The sequence below is a fragment of the Perca flavescens genome, chromosome 16 (assembly GCF_004354835.1).
Source record: "Perca flavescens isolate YP-PL-M2 chromosome 16, PFLA_1.0, whole genome shotgun sequence".
Lineage (NCBI taxonomy): Eukaryota > Metazoa > Chordata > Actinopteri > Perciformes > Percidae > Perca > Perca flavescens.
In genome coordinates this window covers 17,112,216-17,138,805 of record NC_041346.1, presented here as the reverse complement: position 1 = coordinate 17,138,805, position 26,590 = coordinate 17,112,216, and the positions used below count along the sequence as shown (strand labels likewise).

Genomic DNA, 26,590 nt, shown 5'->3' with positions numbered 1-26,590 from the left:
ACTGTACTCATGCTGTGAGTACTGTAACTGTTTCCTTGTTGGGTTCTCAAGTAAAATGAACTTTAATATAACTTCAGTGGTTCTGGCTATTATTTGATAATGTAATTATTCTAACAATTCTACATCACAATAGTTTTATTGAGAAACAAACTGTCAGAGAAGTCATTTATAAAAACATGACATTAAGCGCTGGACCTTTCACAAACAGAAAGGAGGCGGATAGATTCTCCAGCAATGCTGGGCTCCCAGCTGCTTCAGGTAACCTTCAGAGTTATTTTGGTTCCACCTAGTGGTCACCTTGAGTAACCACTGCACATTATTTCCCAGGCTTATTGCTCTGAAATGGAGCTGTAAGTTTGTAAGAGCTATGGGACATTCTCTTTTACTTGATTAAAACACACTTTACTGCCTCCCAAATGAAGCTAGCATCCAGTTAATGTAATTGAGTCAAATGACGAAGGGCTGACTCAACAAATGAGTAATTGCTACCAATTAAACAAATGGACTTCACTGACTGGACAGTGAGGAAAATGTTGCGCTGTAACAAGACCGGGAGCTAGAAGCCAATAACAGTAATCCTTTGTTGTTAAAGATGTGAGAAGCATATATATCTCTCGCTAGATAATACCATTAATTAATCCTTAGCATAGGATCAATAAAATAAACACAGACATGTGTAAAAGGTCACAATGGTCATTGGTTTAATTGGTATTAAAGTACAAACAGTAAAACAAGGCACTGTGGTCCATCAGTGAAATGTAAAGACAATGGAAAAAGAGCAGCTAAGACAGAAGAAGAAATCAACAGAATCAAAGCTCATAATGTGGAATAAAGACAGAGCTGGATGTTTTTCTGATCTTTCTTTTACTCGCCTCCGCACAGCTCCAGCAGGATTTTGCGGTAGTCACCAGATGTGTCCCCCTAGGAAGTAAGAGAAAAAGCTGTGAGACTTCAAAGGATCAGTGTAGTTAATAACTGCAATCAGTCTCATGAAGCCAAGCTGATAACAATCTTTGATATTCTTATTCAGAGTCCTCAAGACCTTTGGAAAACCTGATAATATAACTCATGATATGACTTTAGCTAATCAAATGAAATGAAAGTTACATCACAGTTGAAATTGCTACATTAAGACATTCCAAAAGTTAGAATTGCAATTATTATTAAATCACAGCTGATGTATTGCAGAGCTTTTGCAGACTACAGTATTTCCCGCTCCTAGTTTTTAGGGCCTCACCTTGATGAAGGAGTACAGACTCTTGCCATACATCTTCTTGAACTGCTCCTTGATGTCCAACATGTCAATCTCCGCCCTCGCAACCATTATTCTGATGAGGACACTATCTGTAGTGCCCAGCCCCTGACAAGAGACAGAAACTGTTACATGGCGGTAGTGTTTGTCTCTTATAACAACAGCCTTCTTATACACACACACACACACACACACACACACACACACACACACACACACACACACTTTACCTTCATTGATTTGTATAATCGTTCTGCAAAGAACGCTGGCTTGCTCCTTATGCATTTCACTGCAACGCAAAAAACAAATCCCAGCACATAAGGTGCAATGCTTCAACATTGATAATAATATAAAGTGTGTATGAGCTCAGTGTTTTTAAAGTCGCTTCTATCATGACGTACAGAGGGGGGGACACAATAAAAGAGATGCTTTACAATTAAGGGAATACACCATAAACTGCATTAGATTGAACATGTATTCCTATTATTTGGAGCCACCATAAAAGAGCTATGTGTACCAAGCCGAAAACATTTACCGTTCGTGGTTGATTATGGTGACATCTTTGGTACCAGACAGTCACTGCAGTGTGCCTCTGCACTGAAAGTACTACTATGTATACTGTACGGTATTTCCTTTTATATTCTGCCTAGAAAGTTTGGGTTGTGGCTTCTAGGTTTTTCTTTGTCTGTGTGCAGTAAACTTGAATGTTAACAGCTTTCACAACAGGGTTGAAGCTTTATAAATTGTCAATAGATGTCTATTTGATGGAGCATGTCACATAGCAGAAACAGACCAATGGCCAGAAAGACTTCCTCCAGACAGCCAGACATCTCCCTCTTAATGCTGTCCTCAATGCTTCTTCCAGAAATCTTCTGGTACTCCTCGAACACTGAAAGAAGAAAACAACAATGACTTATTAAACTCATGACACTACACACTAAACAAATGAAGACGAAAGTGATTCAACAAGAGTCAGTGTTTGCTTCTAAAACTGCCACAAAAGGGTCAGGAAAATCCCCAGAGGCTACATGACTTCTGTAGCCAGTTTATGTAAAAGAAAGTATTTTCATGTGACACACAACACCGATAAATACAAGGAAGTGTGCAGATTTTAAACATAATGTTTGCGAATATGCTGGAAGAATACCTCGCAGCAGATGGTTTCGGTTCCTCACACAAAGCACCGTGAGGAATTTGACCTCGTCCGTGCCCCATCGAGCCTCACCAGCCTCATAGATGTCCTATAATCACAAACGTTAAAAAGAAAATCTGGGAGTCATAACTGAATCACATACTTTCATCTAAAGAACCTGGACTCTTGCCTTGGCATCGAGAGAAGCCTGGGCCTCGTCCACTCGGTCGCTTTCATCCCGTCCAGCCTGCAATCCAGAAGACACATCCGCTTAAGAGAAAACCAGCGTAGATCACGCCACATTGGAGACAGAAAAATACAAAAGAAATTGTGTTTTTATGATGCAGAAGTGACCATTGCTTCCTCTAACTGAAGCAATGGTTGAAAAAAGGTTTTAACCCAAACTTCCTACTGACATTAAACAAGTCATCGTGTGCCTCCAAAAGAATTTCAAAATACTGAAAATGAAAGCTAAAAAGCAAAGGTTTTCAGGAAAGGAAGTGAACAATACTCTACTTATTTTTAGAAGCTTTACTGTATTTTTAACTTCGACTGCGCTTTTTCATCACCTTGAATTTTAATTACAATTTTACAGAATGCACTTTTATGTCATTAAAACATTCACATTGGCCCAAGCTAGGAGAGGTTATGGGCTAATGTTTTCTCACCGTGAGTAAAGAGACCAAAACCCTCTGAAACATTCCTGATGTGTCCCCACACACATCGGCTTCCAAGTTTCCGTATTCTGCCATAAAAATCATAAAAAAATGAATTAAAATATAAGGCATGGAATCAAATACCTGCAATTTTCGCTACTACGGGATAAACATAAATACAAGTCAAGCCCAGTCACCACATACTATATGGCTTTCTATATTTCTATGAGATTAATACAAAATAATGAGGTTTGGTAAGTAAATATATAACTGAATACAGTTTCATTAATATTTATTGTGTTGTGATCTAAATTCACCAACTGTGCTGGTATAATTGGTACAAAACACATACACAAAGCACCACACAATAACAATGTATTCATACTCATTGAAAGACATTTAAAAAACCCTTTGAGTACTTGCCGACTCATTGCAACCACAGAAAAAAAAAAAACTGCTACATAAAGAGCAGCAAAGGATTTTATGAATAATTTATGCCATACACTGTTTTTTTTTTAATAACGGACGCCATTACATCCCCGAACAAAGAACGGAGGCTCAGTGACTGATACACAATATCGGATATCATACACAATCCATAGGCACCAACAGACACTGAGGTGTATCAGTGACACACTTACCTTTCTTGTAGACCTCATTGATGGCTTTTATTTCAGCATTTGACCTTGAAGCCAGAATATCGATAAGGCAGGCCTCTTCTGTTCCTGCTCCCTGTTCATGAATAGATATGGACATGTGTTAAAAACACGAGGACGGTGTGGTGCTTTTCACTGAAAACATGAGAAGTTTATGACTCAAAGGAAACGTAGCTTAAAAGAATACGTTTGGAAATAATCTATATTTTTTTTGTCAACAAATCCCATTAAATCAACAATGTGTTAGTCTGTCTCTAAATACTTTCAAACGTCCCTACCCTGTCTGTGGCTCTCAGCCCCAAGCCCATTTGTTCCTACATGTACTGATATGTGATATCTACTGTTAGAGTTAACAAGAAAAAGGCTTAAACCTCGGCACTGTAGTTTTTAGCAAATGTTAATTATTGCCATTTGATGCACTCATGAGCATTTAGGGCAGCAGAAATGCATATGAGAGACTGACGCAAAACAAACCACAGTTCCCAGGTTTATTGTAATGAAGGAACATGTCACAGTGCAACAGTGTGTTTGATTGATGATCAATACTTGTTGGAGGATAAATTCATGTTGGTTTTGTTCTTTTCTTGGGAATGTTGACAATAGCAAAAATATTGACTATCATTACACTTATCCTAAACTCTGACCTTTATTGCATATTTCAGCTCGTAGGCATCATACACAGGCGCCAGCATCAGCAGACCTAGAACGACACTCCTGAAGTTCCCACTCAGCTCTGAGGACAGATCCTCAGCCAGGTCCTGCAGGAGGACGGGAGCAGATGGATTAACAGGAAAACAGACCACCAGCCATTCCCACTACTTTAATAATTTGTTCTTTAATAAAAGCTAATTATCTTTAAGGTTAAAATAAGTAAAATCTTCTTGGCTTTATGTATGGGGTTTTGTGCTGCCAGCCATGACTTCACACCTTCCAGCAGCGGGACTTGTGTCTCCGCTAGAGGGTGCGGTTTCTGGACAGTTTTGTGAAGTTGTTCCACACAACTCGCCTGTGTGACCACACGTGGGCGTCGCCATGTGCAACATGACTCACTCTTTCTGCCTGCGAGGATTCCTTTCACAATCTTTGCTTTTTCTCTGCAGCTTCCTCAGTGGAACTGCCAGATAACTTTATCGACCTCTTACCAGACACTGCACAACGGGCTGGTTATTAACTCATCATGTCAATACAATAAACACCATACTTCCCTTTTAGTTAATATATTGATCCACATAATCATAAAAAAAAAAAAAACATTCAGTGCGAAACGTACCTCTGTGGGTTCAGTGTACTTTTTTTAATGGATGGGAACATTCTCCTTTGGTACAGAATACAATGCCCTGTCTGTCCTGGTCTTTGTGTACAGGTGGTATTCATTTCTGCTTTACAGTTAATGATTAACTTGCACATTATCAGCACTATATTAGCACAGCAACCTCAGGTGAAAGAGTGATGACAGCGTACACAATGGAATAAGAGATGACAAATCCACTGCTGCCACCAATAGTCCCCATCAAGGCTGCTTTTCAAATTCTTCTGATGCTCTAACTGTAATTTCTTCACATACTCCGCTTCATACATGTTGGTGGATGGTGAAAAACACATCACAAATAAAAGACATTTACAAATAGACTTTGTTTACCGCCTTTTAGTGCAGCTCAGTCAAAACTCTCACCTTCCCCACTGCTTGTTTGTAGGCCTCTTTGATGCGCTGCCTCTGGGCAATGGTACGGTGTGCTAGGACCTCAATGATTGGTGCCTCTTTAGTGCCTGCAAGAAATAATATAACATAGAATCTTACAACCGTAAACAATACTCATCTTACAGGTCTAAATATTCCTATTGAGAACAAGTGTTCAGCCCTAATGTGTACAGGACATAGAATCAGGCACCAGCATAGCAACCCTGGAGACAATCCTAACGCAGTTGTTTGTTGGCATAAGCATAGAAACCATTTGTTTGCAATACAGCTCAAACAAGAGTCAGGAGAAGATGATTATGCCAGCAAACCCTAACAGCATCAGCATTCCATGCTGAGCTGTCTGTGAAAGACATGGGTTTGTTACGTACTCCTGAATGTTTGTTAGGATGTACCTTTTTGAGTGGTACATACCTGCCAATATTGCAACAGAACAGTGCAACCCTTGATGAGCTTAGTTTACCACTTTCTGCATGATCAGCAAAGTCAGGATTAATTTTCCCTTCAATAAGAGAAAGCTTTACACCGCAGTTTGTAGAGGTGAGGCAAAGCACAAGGACATGCTCAGCAGAATGAATTGACTATGAAGATAGAAAACGAAACAATACTAAATTTGCTGGATCACTCACCGACTCCTTTCATGGCTCCTCTAAGAGTCTGGACATCAGCGTCTGCGTTAAAACCAGCCGCTTCAGTCACTGCTCCTCGCTTTCCAATCTGGTTGTAAATGACAAAACTAGAAATGACCGCCTTGCGGTTGTATGCCTCTGCTAACCAGTCAAATTGCAGTTTACATCCATGTCTGTCCAGGCTCATATAATATATGTATTATAGACTTTGAAGGAATGTAATAAAAAAGGTATTAAGTGTATTTATAGGCAAAATGGATGATCAATCTGATGAAGGCAGTAAGTTTCTATGTGCTTATCTTATAGTTATAAATCGGAGTTCAAGGCATAGACATTTTTAATAATCCATTACACATACTCTGAGAATGTACTTTTCAGTAAAGTAGGAAACATAATTTACATAACATCATTTACGCATTTAAAAGGCTAAATCTCTAATGCTAAAATATATTGCAAGTACACAATATCATCTATTCATGTGTCAGAAAGAGATGCTTTTTATAACTTATGAATGCATGATAAAGTTTAAGAGCTGTGAAATTTCTTTTTGGGGCATAGCAAACTTGAATACATCTACATTATTAGGAGAATCATTTCCACAGCTAGGGTTGGGCAATTTAAGTTGAAATCACAATGACCAAATTACACACTACTTTATGACTTTTCACATTAATTTAATTGGCTAAACTGCTGACAATTGCACTGAACTGCACAGTAGTATTATGAGTAACATCAAGAAGAAATGCAAACTGTTCTGCCAGTTCTCATTAATATTCAACAAGCTAAGCTGTTTGAATCTGATTGGCTAACTGGTAGCCAATGAGAGCCTGGCTGTCAGAATCCTTTACCCAGACCAACTGGGCGAGCTAATGAATAGTAATGAGCTCAGACAATATGATGTCAAACTGACCAGCTTTTGTAATTGGCCTGATTTCTCTGCTTATTTCTTTTCAGTGGCTAGAGCTGACAAAGGAGGTAGCAGTTCATTTTCACATTGAAAACATAACACAAACACATATGGACCTAACATATTTCAAAAACATGCAAGTAAAAACTTTTTGTATGGAGGGCACCTTTAATAGAATTATAATAAAAGATGTATGATAAATGATGGAAAATTATAATATTGAATTGCTGCAAATTTCAAAACCAAGCAGAAAAAAACGTCCAATGTCTAGTGCACAGTCTCTACCGGTAATGCAAATAAATGTAAATGTAGTTTATTGTTCACACTGTGCACAGGTGGAACAGCAGCTATGGGACAGACTTACCGCTGCCATTGTAGGATGAGTGAGGATTTCCAAACTGGAGGTGCAGAAAGCTACAAAAGAATAAATACACAATGATAGTTTGTCACTTGCACAAGGTCCTGTTTATAACCAATGACTGTATGAGTTAACTGCAGCATCAGGTTTAGGGGCAGTAAACTCTTGAGTTTTGAATGGAACCTTGTTAACCTCTAATTAATATTGTATGCAGTTCATCATCTTGGAGAGAGTTTCTGTCACACACATTTGGTCATAGGCTCTCTTGTGTCCCATGTCTGTACTGGCGTCCCAGGAGCTAATCTAATTTAGCCTAGCTGGTGTTTGTTTGGACACACCTGTAATTACTAGGGTAGAGGGGTTTCACTCCTACAGGTTTTCCTGCAGGTAGGCATCAAATTACCCACAGATCTAGTTATCATATACATGTTAAAATCCATTTAGTTAAAAACTTACTGAGGAGACGTTTTTAAATTGACATAAACGTCAGTTTCCACTCAAGCACAATACAAGTTTTTTACTACCAATAAGACACAAATGGTGTAAATACAAAGCAATCCTCTTCTAAACAAACACAATTACAACCTGTTACTCTGGTTATTCCTCAGGTAAATAGCTCCAGGTAACAACAGCAGTAGCCTATATAAGCACTGTATTCAAATTCACGTTTGTGAAAATGTGTACATTGTATGTTTTAGTGCTTAAAAAGGTAATTTACATTGATATGTCAAATTTTTATCTGAGATAATCAGCAAGAGACAAGTAACTGAGGTAAGTTTGGAGACACTACCTTATTTAATCATTACATTAATAAATATTTTTGTTGTATTTCTTTTCGGTGTTGTAGTTTGTAGACGGTCCCTAGTCTTACTGCCGTCTCACCGCCGGCTGCTCGTAGAGACCAATGTTATTTCTCCAGATTGGTGGACGGCTCATTTTGATGGAAATGAGTTTGTAGCTCGTTGTTAATCTTACTACGGTAAGAAAGATGCGTCGTTTGTGATTTAATATCATTTAATTGATCCCGGAAGTTCGAATCAGTGAATACATTTCTAACTTTACCCAAGTTTTTCAAACAGTATTGCAACTGAAATGCACTCTGTAATCTACGCTGTAATGTTCAGGAAAGCTTAATTGAGATAATAAAATGAAACAAAGAAGTGATTCAGTAAGCAGAGCACAGCCGCTTGAAAGTTAACCTGGCATGAAGTTAGGGCACACCCTGCAGACTCGCCTCACAGCCGCTCACAGCCCTCAGTCTGCGCTCCTTTGCCGATTCAAATTCCGCAAAACACCTCGAAAACATGACTATTCGGACTCTGAACAACACCTTACCTGTCCTGAAGACAAATTACTTCGCGTGAAGCCCGACAGAGGGTAAAGTGTCAACGTACCGGAAAACTGAAGCTTATAACAGCTGCTTTTACGTCCCACCCGCAGAAAATTATAACAGGATCCTCCTTTCGCGTGCACGTTAATAGAGCGCGCACGGGAGCAATACTGCTGCATTCACGGAATGTCAGCAGAACGGGAATCCTCCCTTCATACTGTAGGCCTACTGTCCTCTAGGGACCAGACCAGTGGTGGAATAATTTAAATGGCCTTGCACATATATATATATGGGACTTGCAAGTATTCTTCCATGCCACTTTCTACTTCTACTCCACTACATTTCAAAGAAAAATGTTGTACTTTTTTCTTTACTACTTTTATGTCCCACTAGTTTCAGAAATTTAAACCAAACAATCAATTAATTATTCGAGACAATACTTATTAGTTAGCAGATTAATCCATAATCCATAATTAATCCATGAAACATAATGATCTACGGAGCACTGGCATTAGTTGGCAGTCAAAATATTTTAACAAATATAGCTCCACCTCGACAAAACTACAACAGTAAATCCTGCTTTTATATTAATGCATGATTAATAATAATGTAATGGTATTAAGTATAGTAACAGTCACAGCTGGGCCATTTTAGGGGCAAATGTTTGCTTTTACATTTTCCCGAATATACAGTGGGGAGAACAAGTATTTGATACACTGCCGATTTTGCAGGTTTACATAAGTATTTGATCACCTACCAACCAGTAACAATTCCGTCTCTCACATACCTGTTAGTTTTTATTTAAGAAGCCCTCCTGTCCTCCACTCATTACCTGTATTAACTGCACCTGTTTGAACTCGTTACCTGTATAAAAGACACCTGTCCACACACTCAATCAAACAGACTCCAACCTCTCAACAATGGCCAAGACCAGAGAGCTGTGTAAGGACATCAGGGATAAAATTGTAGACCTGCACAAGGCTGGGATGGGCTAAAGGACAATAGGCAAGCAGCTTGGTGAGAAGGCAACAACTGTTGGCACAATTATTAGAAAATGGAAGAAGTTCAAGATGACGGTCAATCTCCCTCGGTCTGGGGCTCCATGCAAGATCTCGCTTCGTGGGGCATCAATGATTATGAGGAAGCTGAGGGATCAGCCCAGAACTACACGGCAGGACCTGATCAATGACCTGAAGAGAGCTGGGACCACAGTTTCAAAGAAAACCATTAGTAACACATTACGCCGTGGATTAAAATCCTGCAGCGCATGCAAGGTCCCCCTGCTCAAGCCAGCGCATGTCCAGGCCCGTCTGAAGTTTGCCAATGAGCATCTGGATGATCCAGAGGAGGAATGGGAGAAGGTCATGTGGTCTGATGAGACAAAAATAGAGCTTTTTTGTCTAAACTCCACTCGCTGTGTTTGGAGGAAGAAGAAGGATGAGTACAACCCCAAGAACACCATCACAATCGTGAAGCATGGAGGTGGAAACATCATTCTTTGGGGATGCTTTTCTGCAAAGGGGACAGGACGACTGCACCGTATTGAGGGGAGGATGGATGGGGCCATGTATCGCGAGATCTTGGCCAACAACCTCCTTCCCTCAGTAAGAGCATTGAAGATGGGTTGTGGCTGGGTCTTCCAGCATGAAAACGACCCGAAACACAGAGCCAGGGCAATAGACCTTTTTCACGGCAGACATGTTTACATGTCATAGTAGGAAAAGCACAGGTTCAAAACCATTAATGATGACTGCATTCCACTTAGGAGAGGCCCTGGTATTGTGCATGCCGATTCACTGAAATAGCTTACCGGGACACTTGATGGAATTGAGCCATCGTTAAGGTTATCAATTTCAGCTGTGCTTTACCTACTGTGACGAGTCAAAATGTCTGCTGTGAAAAAAGTCCACTAAGGAGTGGCTCCATAAGAAGCATCTCAAGGTCCTAGTGTGGACTAGCCAGTCTCCAGACCTGAATCCAATAGAAAATCTTTGGAGGGAGCTGAAAGTCCGTGTTGCCCAGCGACAGCCCCGAAACCTGAAGGATCTGGAGAAGGTCTGTATGGAGGAGTGGGCCATAATCCCTGCTGCAGTGTATGCAAACCTGGTCAAGAACTACATGAAACGTGTGATCTCTGTAATTGCAAACAAAGGTTTCTGTACCAAATATTAAGTTCTGCTTTTCTGATGTATCAAATACTTATGTCATGCAATAAAATGCAAATGAATTACTGTATATGTGTATCAAATACTTGTTCTCCCCACTGTACATACTTTATCGTAGGCCTGTATACGGGCTGAGCGATATGCCTTGAACGCGACATGTGACCACATACGCATGCGGGAGGGAGGAGATGCTGCAGCTGCGCTCTGAACTACAATACCCACAATTCCGTCCCCGCGTCAACAGCAACAGCTAGGATGTTGCGATATCGCTGGCAGCCAAAGATTGCTGTGGTTGCAGAGATTAGGCTGCTGGGTTGAAACCTCTGCCTAATGTTTTGGTAGATGTCAAATTCTGTGGTTTGTCATGTGCAGCAACCGTTGCAACAGGAGGCTTTAGTTTCTTGTCGATTATGCGTTTGTTTGTGTTGATGAAAGGCTTCATCGCGCTAATGCGTTAGCTTACTAAAATCACAGTTTTAATGTAAATGGAAGCAATTAAATAGCTAGGCGGGCAGCTATGTGCCATTTAACGGTTGCTTCACTTGACTGAGTATGGAAATATTGTTTCGGCAAACGCTATCACACAAGTTACACGTCGGATACGTCGCACTCGAAGACATTATCTTCAGAGGATAACCTGGATAACCTTACACGAAATGTCATAGCGCGTAAGTAGCTAGCACTCAGCTAGCTTGGTAATGTCTGGCCGAGATGGAGAAGGACCTAATGTTATCATCAGCAGCAACCGACCATGAACAGCTGGATGGATAGCTAAATAAATACTTTCTCCGGAGATGCTTTAGCCTCCTGGGTGGTGTAATTCACTTACATAACAGCTAGTCGCAGCCACTCTATCACCAACTGGCTTGTGTTGGCAAGCAAATGGGAAATTTGCCACCAAAAATCTGGGTTGTCTCAACATCATAAGTGACAAAGGCAGCACTGCATGTTTTGAGGCTACAAATAGACTTGCTTGAAGCGTCGGATTCGTTCGGTTTACAATCTGACCTGCATTATCTATCAGTGCAATCATTCAGTGCACAGGAAACCAGCACTTCATCTGTGTTTCTGTGATTCAAGCCGCAAATACTCCTGTCATTTCGACAACATGAGGAAGTTCTTTGATTCTCGTCGGGAGTTGGTGAGTTCTGGGCCTGGATCTGGAGGAGGAGGTAGCAGCTCTGGGTCCAGTCATGCAGGCGGTAATTTCATTGGCAGAGCTTTCACTGTCGGGCGGCACCAGGTCACTGTTGAGGAGATAATTGCTGAAGGTGAGAGGAGTTTGCACAGGCCGAATGATGCCATTTATTTGTTTGCTCCCCACCACCTTATATTTTGATGCATGTTGTTGAAGCGAGAATATGATGTGTATCCTGCAAGCCAAATGCATGAATCACATGACCGAGCAGGGATGTAACTTCATGCCATCCCCACAGGAATGATGCAGCTTTACATTTCTGTATCTTTGATACATAAATGCAAAAAAGTGGCCTACTGCTAATAAATGAAGGGTTGTTGGTACAGTAAAAGCTGTAGATCACACATGATTGTTGGATTTCTTAGATACCAGTGCTGTAATTTGGCATCCACCCCAAATTACTGATGGTGAAGTAGAGGCCTGTATTTGACCAAAACAAATCAATTTAAATGGGAATACATTTTTTGCTGTTATTCTTATATTTCTATTTGTAGTGTTTTAAACAGTAAACCGTAAAACAGTTTCTTTGAACATAATGTGAGCCAACTGTACCTGGTAGTGTTTGCACAGACTGCATACATGCTAATGCAAGTACAGTATGAAGATTAAATGAGAGTATATTAATCAATATTGCAGTAATGTAGTTGCTTCTGGTAAAAGACTCTTAATGACTATTGTCAAACTCATACATTCTTTAACTCTATTTTGACTTTTAATTGACCATGATCTACTAATCTTCTTGACCATAGGCTGTGGTTTTACGTCTCCCTTACAGTATCATTAGTATCGATGCAAACCCTTAACCTGAACCCATGATCATAGGTATCTCTTGCAGATTTATAGAGTTACAGTGCCATACAATGCCATTTCACTCATGTCAAGTTGAGGATGCAGTATAAGCTGCATTGTCTGCCTGAAATTGATGACTCTGTTACAACTGAACTCGGCAAAGTGAATTTGTGGTCTGAGCTATACCAGATGGTTAGGCCTCAATGTGGGCCTCTACGTAAACCCTGCAGCTATGACATGACTAATACATAACGCTATAAGGCTGCACCATTTGGTCCTAGTCGTTCATATTGATGTAAGGCTACATAGACACAGATTGCAACAGTTGTGGAAGTAATTGGGTGTAAAACTTAGCAGGTCAGCTACATTTCCAAAATCTGGATGCACTAGGAAAACCTGAATGGTGTGATGCTTGAATTTCAAGAGTTATACATGTTGTATTGTTTGTAGGGAAATCTGGTAATAATCTTGTAGCATGCACCTAGGTTTTGGTGACTGACTGTTTTATTTGATCCCTTTCTCAATCCTGCAGGTGGCTTTGCAATTGTGTTCCTCGTGCGAACAAATCAAGGGGTGCGTTGCGCCCTGAAGAGGATGTACGTTAACAATGAGCATGATCTGCAGGTGTGCAAATGCGAGATTCAAATAATGGTGAGTGGCTGAGATTAAATATTTCTACTTGATCTCCCACTGAAATTATGTGATTTTTCTATGGGAGTTGAAACCACATATGAAGGCAACCACAAAACAAAGTGAAACTCAAATTGTGTCTGAAAGCTTCCAAGAAATCCACACATGCAAGTATTCTCTGTTTTGTCAAGAATGACTAAGAACAAGTGCCGAGTTTGGTACACATACAGCCTGCAGCAGGGTTGCTTGGATGACCGTACTGTTTTTATTCATCTGGTTCTTGGGGAGCTTTGTTTTTGTTTTCATAGTATTGTCTTGCATGTTCTGTTCTCCTCCTGAGATGTATTGTTGAACGAGTTGCATGGGTTATTCGTATAAACACCAATTCTTAAGGACCATCTAGTTCATGAAGAGAGTGATGAGATTTTTATTTCCTAGTTTTGAAACATTTTTTGTAGCTGGACTCCTACAGTCATTGTGTGCACGCACAGGATTTGTTCTCGTTTGTCTGTCTGTCTGTCTGTCTCAATCAGGAAGGAAGGAAGCAATCAATGGTTAATTTACAAAAGAAATGGCTGATTGTATAAACAGTCAACAGAATTACATACAGTAAATTCTTAGGTCCTAGCACTAACGGGCCCTCACATTTGGTTTAAAGATGATGTCTGGTGTGATTCTTCCTCATCATATATGTTTTCTTTAGCTCTCTGTCTCATTTACTAGCTCTTAAACACACTCACTCACTCACTCACTCACTCACTCACTCACTCACTCACTCACCACTCACTCATCGGCAGACAGTGCTTCACCTTAGCCAGAGTACTCAACATGTTTTTATTACCTAATAGGTTCCTGATTTCAGCTCTCCATTGTTGCGCCCTCTGTAGGTGATGGCCTCACACTGCACCACTAAAAACTGACCAGATTGAATTTAAAGGCTTGTGGCATTAAACTTCTTATCTACCTCTTTGCAGCAAAATATGGAAATATTTCTTTCCTCTTCCATCGTTATATTGTGTTTCACATAATTTTGTCACTTATGTGGCATCTTTTCTGAATGATGAATTCAAAGCAGAGAATCAAGTCATTTTGAAATACTGCCATTCACTCCACCGGTCATGTTGTACATGCACTCTATGCAGCAGCTTAGCAGAAGTTGTGCTTTTTGGTACAAGCTTTATGAACAGTGTTTTTTTTTTTTAATGCTCTTGAATGTGTGTTTGTGTTCTTGCAGAAGGACCTTGTCGGTCACAAGAATATTGTTGGTTATCTGGACTCCAGTATTACGGCTATGGGATCAAGGGATGTATGGGAGGTTCTCATACTAATGGACTACTGCAAGGGTGAGTGCTGAACGGGAAATGCGTTGTGGCTGCAGCCACATGCTTCCATTACTGAAAGATTTTGGGTTTGGGTAGCAGTTTCAGAATAATAGAACAATATCAGTGTTTTAAAAGAATAACACACACAAGTTGATGTTCAATGATATGAGGTGAGGTTATTTTCCCTATTTGTGCCGCTGTATAATTGGATATTGTTTTGCAGGGGGGCAGGTGGTCAATTTGATGAATCAGAGGCTGCAGACTGGCTTCACTGAGGCTGAGGTGCTGCAGATCTTCTGTGACACATGTGATGCTGTTTCTCGCCTGCACCAGCGAAAGACACCCATCATCCACAGAGACCTTAAGGTGACACATGTTGCCATTTGTCTTCTGTGTAATGCTCTGCGCAGGATAGGACCGTCAGCCCATTCTGTGTTAACACCTGCTGTCGATCACCATACTATTTATACTGTTTGAAGAATCATGATTGATATGTTTGTGCGAGTTGAAGCTCTGTTTAATTATGGATAGCTCTAATTAGGCCTGCACGATAAATCATTATTAAATCGTGATCTCGATTCACCCCTGTTCCCAATTTAATTTTTAAATCACTTCGAATTTTTTTTTTCTCTAATTAATTTATTGAAAGCATTTGCCCATGACGTGTTTTAATTATGTAGACATATTCAAGGAGTTCAGATAGTGCCTGTATCAGGGCCATATTTAGTTTAATGTGTTTATATATCACTATTTCTGGTAGCCGCTGTACTTAAATGGCCAGTATGTAGTACTTTATTTTCTTTATTCATTGAAGCCTCTATGTTTACAGGCTTGTGGTGATGTGCTATAGGTGGCAAAAAAAATCAGTTTGGTACTGCCAATTTTTTTTGTTTTTGTCATGGTTCCTGTAGGCAATAAACCTTACACTATGTGAGAAAAAAATCGTGGCAGAGAATCGTGATATCAATTCTAAGCTAAAAAATCGTGATTCATATTTTTCCCCGAATCGTGTAGGCCTAGCTCTAATAGGAGACACGATTGTCAGATGTCAAAATACTTCAAATACCTTTCCATTTCTGCAGAGCGCAGTCAACTGCAGAAGATAATTAAAACTAGACTTACATTTGCAGGTCATAATGTAAAGGTGGCCGTACGTTGATTGTTGTATTCATCATTATATCAAGCTCTGGTGTTTGATTTGGCATAATGGGTCAAGTACTACACCGCCTCCTAACAGGGTCCTTTTATGTATAACCTCTGTGTTGCTCTGTGTGTTTGTGTTTGTTTGTTTGTTTGTTTGTTTGTTTGTCTGTGTGTTTGTTTGTGTGTTATCTCTTGTATATCTATAGGTGGAGAACATCCTCCTTCATGACAAGGGTCATTATGTGCTGTGTGACTTTGGCAGCGCCACTGACAAGTTCCAGAGTCCACAGACTGAAGGAGTGGCCACTGTGGAGGAAGAGATCAAAAAGTTTGTGCCTCTTTTTGTCTGCATGTGCAGCTTTCAGTCTTTAGCACTCCTTTTAGGTATGGCTGCACAGAAATTGTCAGCAGTTTTTCCTTCATGAGCAGCTTTGTTGTTATTTTATAGACTTATTGAATTTTTCACCTCATACTCAAATGGACTGCAGGGTTTTTTACAGCACCATTATTATTTTGACGTGTGTGCAAAACAGGTTTTGCGTGAGGCAAAATGTAATTTGTAATGGATAAAATCACCACTTTCCTTAGCAAAGACTGGTAGTTCTCTTCCTCTTTTTTTTTTTCTTTTTTATTCTTACTAATTTATTCCTGCTTTCTTTCAGGTACACCACTTTATCATATCGTGCCCCTGAGATGGTGAACCTCTACAATAACAAGATTATCACCACAAAAGCAGATATTTGGGTTAGTGAGGAGAACTGTGATTATCATGACCGGGGTGCAGAAGTGCTCATAGAGCAGTAACACATACTGTGTATATCATACAGTATAAATATCTTGTAAAACTAAAACACCATAGCCTCCGTTGACGTAAAACATGATCAAGCTATTGATTATAGTATACTTTGTAGAACTAACACCTATTATTTATGGTTACTGTATGTTTTACTGTAGAACCCAAGTTTGACATAATGGCCCATGACTTATAAAAGTTGCTCACTGAATACATAGTTTTAGCGTTATACCAGCTGGTAGAGAGAAAAATGTATTTGTTGTGTACCTTACTGTTTATTATTGATATACTTTTAATCCTCTCTTCTCCTCATCTGCTGTCTTTGTTTGTGTTTGGTGTGACGGGGCATGCATGCGGTTGTCTTCTCCAGGCGCTGGGCTGTTTGCTGTACAAAGTGTGCTTCTTCACTCTGCCCTTTGGTGAAAGCCAGGTGGCCATCTGTGATGGCAGTTTCACCATTCCAGACAACTCCCGCTACTCTTATGATCTTCACTGCCTCATTCGTTAGTCCTTCTTAAACATTAATTAATGATTTTAACAACATCAAATTCAGTTCTCACAAAGGCATGCATCTATGGTTATAGTGGGAATATCCACCTACTGACTTTTGTAACTCTCCACTTTTTGAGTAACACTGTCTTGTTTCTTTGTGGTTTTTCAGGGTACATGCTGGAGCCAGACCCAGACAAAAGACCAGATATTTACCAGGTGTCCCATTTTGCTTTTAAACTAGCTCAGCGGACCTGCCCTGTCCAGAATGTGAAGGTCAGTCTCTCTCTGCACCAAATGAAATATGCTTGGCTTTCTCTCATCAGGAATTGATTTCCTTGTCGTATTTAGTGGAATCTGCTAGGATCTGTCTGCCTGACCAACCACTTGTCACATTGTGGGAGGAAAATCTGCACTAATTCATCAGTTGCAAACCGTAGAGAATACTTGTTAGCACTGATGGTATTCTTCACTATTACTGCCAACTGCAACAATCAGGACGTTTTAATTGTCAAATGTTGTCTGTACCATTGTCATTAATACTGCTTAACATTTCTTTAAAGATTTATCATTTTCTTTCCATAATCCAGAATTCTCCAATTCCTTCTAAACTTCCTGAGCCAATCAAAGCGAGTGAGGCTGCAGCAGCAAAGAAGAGCCAGGCTAAATCCAGGCAAGCATGACCTGCTTACATTGTATCACCATTAAAGCTGTAGTAACACGGCATTTTGTGGAAGTAATTAGGTACAGTCAGTATTTTGATAAGCATTACATAATTATGTTAAGACTATTTCCCATGATTAACGAGAAGGCCAACATGCTCCCTTTGTTGCCAGACTGACGGATCCAATTCCCACCACTGAAACCTCTATTACCCCTCGCCAGAGGCCCAAAGCAGCACATACCCAGCCTGCGGCTGGCATCCTACCCATCCAGCCTGCTGCTCTCACCCCTCGCAAGCGGCCTAATCTCCCTGGTGGTGCAGCACAGCCTGTTGGTACGTATAGCACTCGGTCCTTATTCTCCTGTTATAGCAAAAAGAAACCAAGCTTTTGAATAAGGATGTGCACAAAGACAGGAATCCCTCTAATCCTTTGTGCACACATTGAATAACACAATTCTCAACAGGCTCATGCAAATGAAAGCAATCTAGTCACAGGCCCAAAGTGATTATGAAATGGATTTCTCCACACTCTGAAATTCTGCTTCAGTTGATATCAGTTATTGTACCTGTTACAAATCACTTTGATGTATTTTATCAAAATATTTTATGATCCCCCTGCTCTGATTAACCTGTTTATGTTGCTTGATTTTGACATTGTTGCGCAACTGTACAAGTATTTATTTTAAAAATGTGTCCATGCTGTTGAGTAATTTGTAGTCTGTGCTCTTTTTAACATCCTACAGGAGTCAGCTTAAACCTCTCTCAGCCCGCTGCAGCTTTGCAGTCCCAGAAGGCGCAGACTTCAGTTCTGCCACTCATCCAGTCACAAAACAATTCAAGCCAGGCTGTGGCTCCACAGAAGCAGGTACATGCAGCAAATTACACTGAACAGACAGCTTTTTACAAGTGCAAATTAATACAAACCCTAAAACATACGACACAAAAAAGAAAAAAGGCAGAATCAAACACCTTCAGGAAAGTATAATGCATGTTTGGCTGTTGTCTGTACCTTCATATGTCTTCACATTAGTGATGTTGATTAATCCATTAGTAGATTGACAGAAAATTAAACTGAAAGGTTTTGATAATTGTTGTCCTTTTATCCGGTTAAAGGTTTTGAACTGTTGGTCAGACAAAACAAGCTATTTCAAAACATAACTTTAGGCTCTGGGAAATTGTGATGGTATATTATGGACTAAAGCATGAATACATTCATTGAAAAATAAACCAAATACCGAATAACCATACGTATCAGCCCAACACAAATATAAATTCACAGTTGCTTGTGGAACTTGGAGTACTAAGTTAGACCTACTTTTTTAAACAGGCGACAGTTGACCTGTCCGCACTTTATTTTTATTAATGTTTTTATGTATTACTTTATGATTTTAATTGTGCACTGTGTTTTAATATGTATCATATTGTATGTTTTATGTAGAGCACTTTGTGATTTGAATCTGTGACGAACGCTATATAAATACATTTTACTTATTTACTTACTTGAGGTAGTTTGCAGACGTAACAGATTTGGTCATATATTTCTGTGTGATAGCCGGTGCAGCCAGCCGCAGCTACAGGAGCAGAAGCTACAACAGCAGCAGCAGTCGTGTCAGCAGTGACCAAGGCTGATGTCCAACCCCAAGCACAGCCAATAGTTCATCAACAGACCACACCTCCCTCTGTGGCCAGCGGCACCTCCCAGCAGGCAGCTCAGACTCCATCGAGCCCGGCCCCACCTCAACGCCCAGCTCGACGCAAGCAGGCTCAGCAGCCAGCGGCTCAGCAGCCTGCAGCTCATCCTTCACCAAGCAAACCGGTCTCTGGTCAGCCGCCTGTATCACAGCAGCAGCAGATAACTCAGCCATCAGCTGCTCAGGCTCAGCCCGCCTCCACTGAGATCAGCCAAAACGCAGCAGTTACGGTAAGTTCTGCTCACCATCCAGCTTCTGAACATCATCATCACTGTAGATGTCAGAATTAATTACTTCATCTTCTTTTATTTGTCTGTAATCTTTTAGTGGCATGGCCTAGTGTTCTCTTCATCCATCTAGCCATCAATTGTTTCCATTTTCCCTAGGTGTGACTTTGAGAAAGGAAAAAAAATCTAAATATTGTAAAAAATATTTACTATACCTGTTTGTTACGTTTGAATCTGTCAGTCATTTTACTCATTTTCTGTTTCTTTGGTCTGAGACTTTTTGCCTCAAATAAATGATCTTCTGCGTTTTGCTTTCACTCCATGCCCCTTTTGATCAGACTACACCTGCTTCTCCAAAGACAACTGAAGAACGAGGCCACCAACGCACGCCAAGTGACGCCACAGCGAGCAGCGTTGCTGGAGTTCCAGTGAGTGACTCCTTACAGCAGCCACAAGGAGCTAATGGAGACGCTGCCCTCAAACAGTAAGTGTCACATGCACTAGAGTAAACCTGAAGAATAGTCCGAAGTCTTCCCCTGTTTGTTTTATTTATGATATATATATTAATATTTTTCTTTTTACCGTAGATCACTTTCATCTCAACCAAGCACTGCCCAGCTTATTCAGCTTGGCGTTGGTGATGCAGGCCAGGACCAAAACAAAGCTGGACCCACTGTTGATGCCACCAACACCCCCACACAGCCAGCATGGAACCCATTTGACGATGACAACTTTTCCAACCTCACTGCAGATGAATTCAAAACTGAGGACAAAAAGCCTACTGGTATTACTTTTAGTACTACGTTTGATGTATATTTGTATTCATATGTTGTAAACCCTTAATAACTGGAACTTTCCTTTTTCCAGAACTGCCCTCAGAAATGAAGTCATCATCTTCTGTGGAGTTGATACCAGGCCTGCAGGCCTCAACTATGGATTATACATCCCAAGATACTGGTATGTCCTTTAGACAGTCTACAGAATCTGTGTCTTTCTTCTGCATGGACTTGGACCCATTAAACTTCACAGACCCTTTAGCGACCTTCACACCAACATAACACATTTTAAGATTTCTCATAAAAAGCAAATGCTGTATGTCAGACAGCTACATTTTTCTTTTAATGTAATGTTTTTGCCTCAAACAATGGTGTCTTTGGAAGTCATTATACAATAAGTGTGATACAGTTTGAAACACTTAATGAAAGCAGGCACCGAGGGGCTGAAACAAACAAATTAATTTAATCTTGTCAAACAGCGGAAAAATACATTTCCATATTTCATATATTGAGGGGGGGGGACATGACCCTCCTGTCCCCCCACAGCAATAGCACGCTTGGTTCAAGTGGTTAAATGTCAACCGGACATCATTCCTGTCAACTGAGAGCATTTCTTTAGCAATGTAGCTCCGTGTGAGATTTACAGTTGAAGAGCGATGTGACAGTTACCGAGGCTTCGTATCACTTTTTCATCAAAAGCCAACTCCCTTCATGCCTTTCCCTCGATAACCCCCGCGTCTACTATGCCCTCTTCTGCCCTACAACAACACCAGTTACTGTCAGCGGAGCAGATGTTTTGTTTGTCTATATTAAAAGGAGTTATTTCAGATACTTCCTTGCTTTTTTGTTTATTAGAGAGACACACACCCCCGTATTAAAGGGCCCTCGCCCGGGTCAGGGAACCCGAAGGCGAGGCAAGAGGCTTTGATTACCACCCTAGATGTCCCCAACTCGCGGGCTCTTAACCCCCTGTGTATGAAAAGCACTGCCCGAGGGGATCTTTATAACCAAATGATTTTTCTTAAGTACTCACGGTTTAAGGCCGCTCCTCTCAGGATCACCGAAGGTCCCCTCCTTCCAAAGGACGCCTGCTAGCCTTCCTTGGTCACCGCGTCGAGAGAGGCCAAGCGCTCGGGGGCTCTGACCGGCCGAGCGTGTAGGGAAATGCACTCCGCTGAGAGATAACAGGAGGTCTGACTGCCAAGATCGGTCCCCACCGGGCTGCAACTCGCCACGGGCGGTTAAAGAAGAGTCTGAGCTGTCCCCAAATAGGGTGTCCCCCGCCCGTACGGCAGGGGTGGAGGAAAAAAGAGTCTTCCAAAAAAGGCACAAAAATTCTTTTCTTTTGGTTCCCTAGCTCAACACAAGCTCAGGTATTTTTATTTTATATAAAGCAGAGAAAACAAATAAGCTAAGTTGAATAAAAATGAAAATGAACAACGTCCTGAACCTACACTACTGGTCAAAAGTTTTAGAACACCCCAATTTTTCCAGGTTTTTATTGAAATTCATGCAGTTCAATGTCTTATTGTACTCTGAAATGAAAGAATAGAACAAATGAACAATTTAAGTTAAAGAAATCATGGAATCAATTTATAAACCAAAATGTATTCTAAATTTTCTCAAAGTAGCCCCCTTTGGCAGATATAACAGCTGAACACACTCGTGGCATTCTTTCTACAATGGAAATCAAATATTCTTCAGAAAGCCACTCCATGTTTTTAAGCTTACCATCTTGTTCTTTTTTGCTAAGGTAGTTCTGGCATAGCTTGGACTTATGTTTTGGGTCATTATCTTGCTGTAGGATGAACCCCTGACCAACTAGGCACATACCAGAGGGTACTGCATGGCGCTGCAAAATGCTGTGTTAGCCGTTTTGGTTCAGGGTGCCTTTCACTCTGTGCAAATCACCGACCGTGGATCCAGCAAAACAGCCCCAGACCATCACGCTTCCTCCTCCATGTTTGACAGTTGATGTCACATACTGAGGAACCATCCTTTCGCCTACTCGACAGCGTACAAAAATCCTGCGTGATGAACCGAAGAGTTCAAATTTTGATTCATCAGTCCGTAGCACCTTCTTCCAGTCTTCAGTAGTCCATTGACGAATGCCTCTTTTTCTTATTCTGACGTCTTAGCAATGGCTTTCTTGCTGCAACTCGACCTATCAAACCTGCAGCTCGAAGTCTTCTCTTTACAGTTGAAACTGATCAAGTTCAAGTTTATTGTCATATGCATATTAGTACGAAGTACCACAGCAATGAAATACAATGTGCCTTAGCACTCTCTCAGCACCAGTCAATTGCTTATTACGACCACTATTAAGCTGTGCTTGAAGCTGTTGTCCTGTGAGCCGCCTATCACGCAAGCTGTTGACTCTCAGAAACTTGTCTTCTGATTCTGTTGTGGCTTTGGGTCTGCCAGACCTCTTCCTGTCAGAGTTTCCCCCAGTTTCTAAGTGCCTTTTGATGGTGAAGAATACTGTACTCACTGACACCTTGACTTTCTTCGCAATTTCTCTGTAGGAAAGACCAACATTCTTAAGTGTTATGATGGTCTGTCTCTCTTCCATTGTTAATTGCCTTTTTCCCGCCATTTTTATAGCAACACATTACTTTCTGCAGTACAATACTGTTCAAATAATGCTCACGAGGGTATGGTACCACAGTGTGTTCCAACAATACTTTTATCCAAACAGTGGGGGTTGTAAGTAATCCAGACAAGTTGGAACCCCTGTGGGAATTGGTAGCACCAACTTTCAAAGCTTGATCAACCTCCATTGCTGCAGAAGAGCTTTACGTTGTTTACCCATTTCTTGTTCCCCGAAAAAGGCCTTTTTGTAAAATACTGAAGTGTACATTATTTTTCAGTTTTGGGAACCTTACTTTTTTTTTTAACCTCAGGCAGTTCACCACTTACCTTTGTACCATTTCAAGCTATTCATTGGACTTGAACTGCTAAAATTTCAATAAAAAACTACAAAAATTGGGGTGTTCTAAAACTTTTGACCAGTAGTGTAGTAGATTCAGTGAGTAATTCCTCTAAATGCTGAAGTACTAAAACCCTCGCGTCCAAAGAGCAAGGTGCCCTAACCACACAAGAAAAATCTGCCGGCAAAACTCCCTTATTTATGTAAATTTTTTGGTTCATTCCCCTAGACGCAGCAAGGCTTGTTTCACCAATCTGCCCATGCAGGGTAACATAAGCTAATACAGATACAAGCCAAAAGGCACGTAGACAAAAGTCAGAAGGCACTAACAGAAAACTTCACATATGAACATGTTCCATCTCTATACATTACACAAGCTACATGACCAGTGACCCTCGCATGAACTTCCCCTTTTTCTGCAGCAGTCTCCTACACTCTTTCATTTGAAAGCACACAGTCAAAACCATGATCCATTTATAGTACAATGCATACCGATGCTTTTTATAGCAGTAATATAAGTATTTAGCTGTTTTGGGGTTTATATACTTCTAAGCAGTAATATAGTTTTAGCTGATTTTGGGTTTTCAACTGAACCCTCGTTCAACACAGTAAATATATCTTGTGAAGTTTTTTTCCCACTTCAATACCTCACTGCTGTACTGATGTCAGATAATGCTTTGTACTGTATCAGTCTGAAGGTTATGTAAACCTGGTAATGCACCTGATCCATTAATCTGATTGCTTTAAGAAGCTTTCAAAAGCTGCCGATGTGCATCACATAAATAAAATAAAGGGTTTGGTCAGAATAAAAGAAATGTTGTTAAGAGTTCTGACGGTATTGTACTCAGTCAATGTAGCCACTAATTTCTTTTATGCAGTCCCTTTAACAAGAAAGAAAAGTTTAAGGATTGAGTTGCTACCTAAGTACGTAATACCTACGGTATTAGGTAGCACTGTTGCTTAGAGTCTCTCACATTCTAAAAACATTCAAGAGCTCATAAAGTTTGATTTGGTCTGTTGGAGTAAATAAAATGCACTCGGGAATTTCTGTTTTTTATGTAGACATGTCATTATTTGAAAACTTGCACCCATAGTCACTTTTTAATAACCACAGATAAATACACACTTGACTCGGTATAAACCGTCGTAATCGCCCTAAATAGTAAATACTTCAGCCAAGTTTGAACAATTTGTATTGAAACACACAAACTGAAAAAAATCAGCTCCCTCGCATAATGCATTTTTAGGCAAATTGTTTCGGCTTTGTAATGTATAATAAATCTTTGCTGTATACACTGCTTCTGTTACCTAGTTGAAAGATCATCAACCATTCTTGATGTGGATTCAGGAGCCTCGCTGCTGGTTGTCCCAGATTCTTTTGGTATCCTTGAACTGTCAGATACACCAGGTAAATAATATCTCTCTCCGTGGATCCAATGAACACACATACGCCTTTGTATGGTCTTTTTCTTAGCTGTGGTCAAATTTATAGTGTCTGTAGTCATCGGTCTGCTTACTGTATCGACAGTACTTTGTGACTTACATTTTTTGCAACAGCTGATATTGTTATTGCACTTTTCTCAAGCACGTCTCCTTTATCATCTCCTAATTCTTCATTGGCCTTCAGAGAAGCTGATTGAAGGACTGAAATCTCCAGACACATCTTCACTCATGCTACCCGACCTCTTGTCATTGTCTGATCCCTTCGGTGGATCAGTGAGAGAGTCTGCAAAAGGTGTGTGTGTGTGTGTGTGTGTGTGTGTGTGTGTGTGTGTGTGTGTGTGTGTGTGTGTGTGTGTGTGTGTGTGTGTGTGTGTGTGTGTGTGTGTGTGTGTGTGTGTGTGTGTGTGTGTGTGTGTGTGTGTGTGTGTGTGTGTGTGTGTGTGTGTGTGTGTGTGTGTGTGTGTGTGTGTGTGTGTGTGTGTGTTTACAGCTGGTATATATTCCAGAGCTAAAAGGTCTTCAAATAGTACAGCTTTGTAACTAGTAGAAGTAGCATAAGTCAGAGGGTTGGTGCATGTCTCTTAAAATCACTGTAGATCTCAGAGCCATGTGTCCTTGTCCTCTTTGTACTTGAACCATAACTAAACTTTACCCTCTTTTCTTTATACCTTTGGCTTCTCCTGACCTGGCCCAGACGCTCTCACCTCAGACGACTCTCTCCTGGGCTGCTCTCTGATCTCTGGTCTGTCCGCCCCTCCGCCTGCGAGCAGCGCCACCTCCTCCGTCTCTTCTGCTCCCACCTCCGCTGCTTCTGCTATGGATGATTTCAGTCTGTTGTCTGGTGACTCTGCACAGCCTATAGCAGGTGAGCTGTAAGATCTAAAGACCCCCTAATCTGGTACAAAACACCTGTTGTCAGCAGTAGTACTGAATAGTAAGAAGCAGGACAAGACGTGTGTTCATGTTCGTGAGCTGGATAAGAAGGAGTTTAGGAGGAAAGCTAATGTGGGTTGTTGTTCAAACTCTTGTGTTGTGTAGCCGGCTGCTGTCTGCCTCAGTGTGGCCGTGACCGAACGCTGCTTTATGCAAAGATTTGATTGCTGGATGGAAGCAAGTTCTCCATCTAAATAGACGACTACCGAACAGTATTCCGACAAATTGATGTAAAGATAGGGAGCGCCATCATGAAATCAAAAAATCTAAAATAATGTCTCCCTTTTGGTTTCTGATTATTTTCTCAAAGGAGAACACAGGGCGTGTGATTTTCAGATCTGTGACGGGCAAAAACAAATGCTATTTAATGTCTGTTGGACTTTAAGCTATTGTCAACACTAGAGGGCAGAAAAAAACAACTCAGAGCTTTCATAAACTACATCAACTTACCAACTTCTTGTGCTGTTGTCAGAGTGCAATGTAACATTACTGACATTTTGTGCAGCAAGCTGAAGTTTTCAACCACTGGGTGTCAGCAGAAGCATTTCCATCATCTTAGCAAATTCATCTTGACAGACTGTTATGTCATAACTTCATAAAGTTTCAACATTAAAGGCAAGTAAATAAATTCAAAACTTTATCTATTCACTCTAATGGTTTTCCTGTGTACACTAGATTGATGGTCCTGCTTAAATGTTATCGGTTTCACATTAATACATTTTTGTTTTGTTTTTTTAAGTAGCTAAGTGCTTCTTTTTAAATGGAATAATCTGTTAAACCAC

General features: G+C 40.6%; 2 protein-coding genes across 5 annotated transcripts in view; one reads left to right on the top strand and one right to left on the bottom strand.

Moving 5' to 3' along the window:
- Positions 1-677: 677 nt before the first annotated feature.
- Positions 678-8,810, bottom strand: anxa4 (annexin A4). 2 transcript variants are annotated; one of them, XM_028602349.1, is made up of 13 exons: positions 8,681-8,810; positions 7,293-7,342; positions 6,022-6,109; positions 5,369-5,463; positions 4,341-4,454; positions 3,682-3,772; positions 3,053-3,129; positions 2,575-2,631; positions 2,400-2,493; positions 2,046-2,141; positions 1,483-1,541; positions 1,238-1,360; positions 678-921 (listed from the first exon to the last, which is right to left on the bottom strand). In XM_028602349.1, the coding sequence occupies exons 1-13, from the start codon at positions 8,793-8,795 to the stop codon at positions 865-867; spliced, it is 1,116 nt and encodes a 371-aa protein (XP_028458150.1). In that variant the 5' UTR covers positions 8,796-8,810; the 3' UTR covers positions 678-864. The 2 variants fall into 2 exon arrangements, with proteins under 2 accessions (XP_028458150.1, XP_028458151.1); XM_028602350.1 differs by having other exon boundaries at positions 8,622-8,711.
- Positions 8,811-11,008: 2,198 nt separating this feature from the next.
- aak1b (AP2 associated kinase 1b) overlaps positions 11,009-26,590 on the top strand; it is a 23,649-nt gene continuing 8,067 nt past the window's right edge. For 2 of the 3 annotated variants that reach the window (XM_028600950.1, XM_028600951.1), the window contains exons 1-18: positions 11,009-12,052; positions 13,301-13,419; positions 14,633-14,741; positions 14,944-15,086; positions 16,070-16,191; positions 16,526-16,607; positions 17,027-17,159; positions 17,318-17,421; positions 17,736-17,818; positions 17,982-18,142; positions 18,553-18,674; positions 19,362-19,730; positions 20,066-20,211; positions 20,315-20,511; positions 20,595-20,684; positions 24,745-24,840; positions 25,060-25,167; positions 25,570-25,740. In XM_028600950.1, coding sequence (XP_028456751.1) covers positions 11,890-12,052; positions 13,301-13,419; positions 14,633-14,741; positions 14,944-15,086; positions 16,070-16,191; positions 16,526-16,607; positions 17,027-17,159; positions 17,318-17,421; positions 17,736-17,818; positions 17,982-18,142; positions 18,553-18,674; positions 19,362-19,730; positions 20,066-20,211; positions 20,315-20,511; positions 20,595-20,684; positions 24,745-24,840; positions 25,060-25,167; positions 25,570-25,740 — 2,518 coding nt within the window. In that variant the 5' untranslated portion in view covers positions 11,009-11,889. Of the gene's footprint in view, positions 12,053-13,300; positions 13,420-14,632; positions 14,742-14,943; positions 15,087-16,069; positions 16,192-16,525; positions 16,608-17,026; positions 17,160-17,317; positions 17,422-17,735; positions 17,819-17,981; positions 18,143-18,552; positions 18,675-19,361; positions 19,731-20,065; positions 20,212-20,314; positions 20,512-20,594; positions 20,685-24,744; positions 24,841-25,059; positions 25,168-25,569; positions 25,741-26,313 lie in introns of all 3 variants that reach the window. The other variant, XM_028600952.1, reaches the window with a different exon arrangement.

What these genes read in the sequence shown, in the direction of transcription:
- anxa4 (XM_028602349.1), bottom strand. Translation starts at nt 8,795, where the DNA reads ATGCAGCAGTATTGCTCCCGTGCGCGCTCTATTAACGTGCACGCGAAA. An exon ending in TTATAAGCTTCAGTTTTCCG is followed by an intron (nt 7,343 to 8,680) that starts GTACGTTGACAC and finishes ATTCTTTTGTAG; the next exon opens with CTTTCTGCACCTCCAGTTTG. An exon ending in GTCTGTACTCCTTCATCAAG is followed by an intron (nt 922 to 1,237) that starts GTGAGGCCCTAA and finishes CTTACTTCCTAG; the next exon opens with GGGGACACATCTGGTGACTA.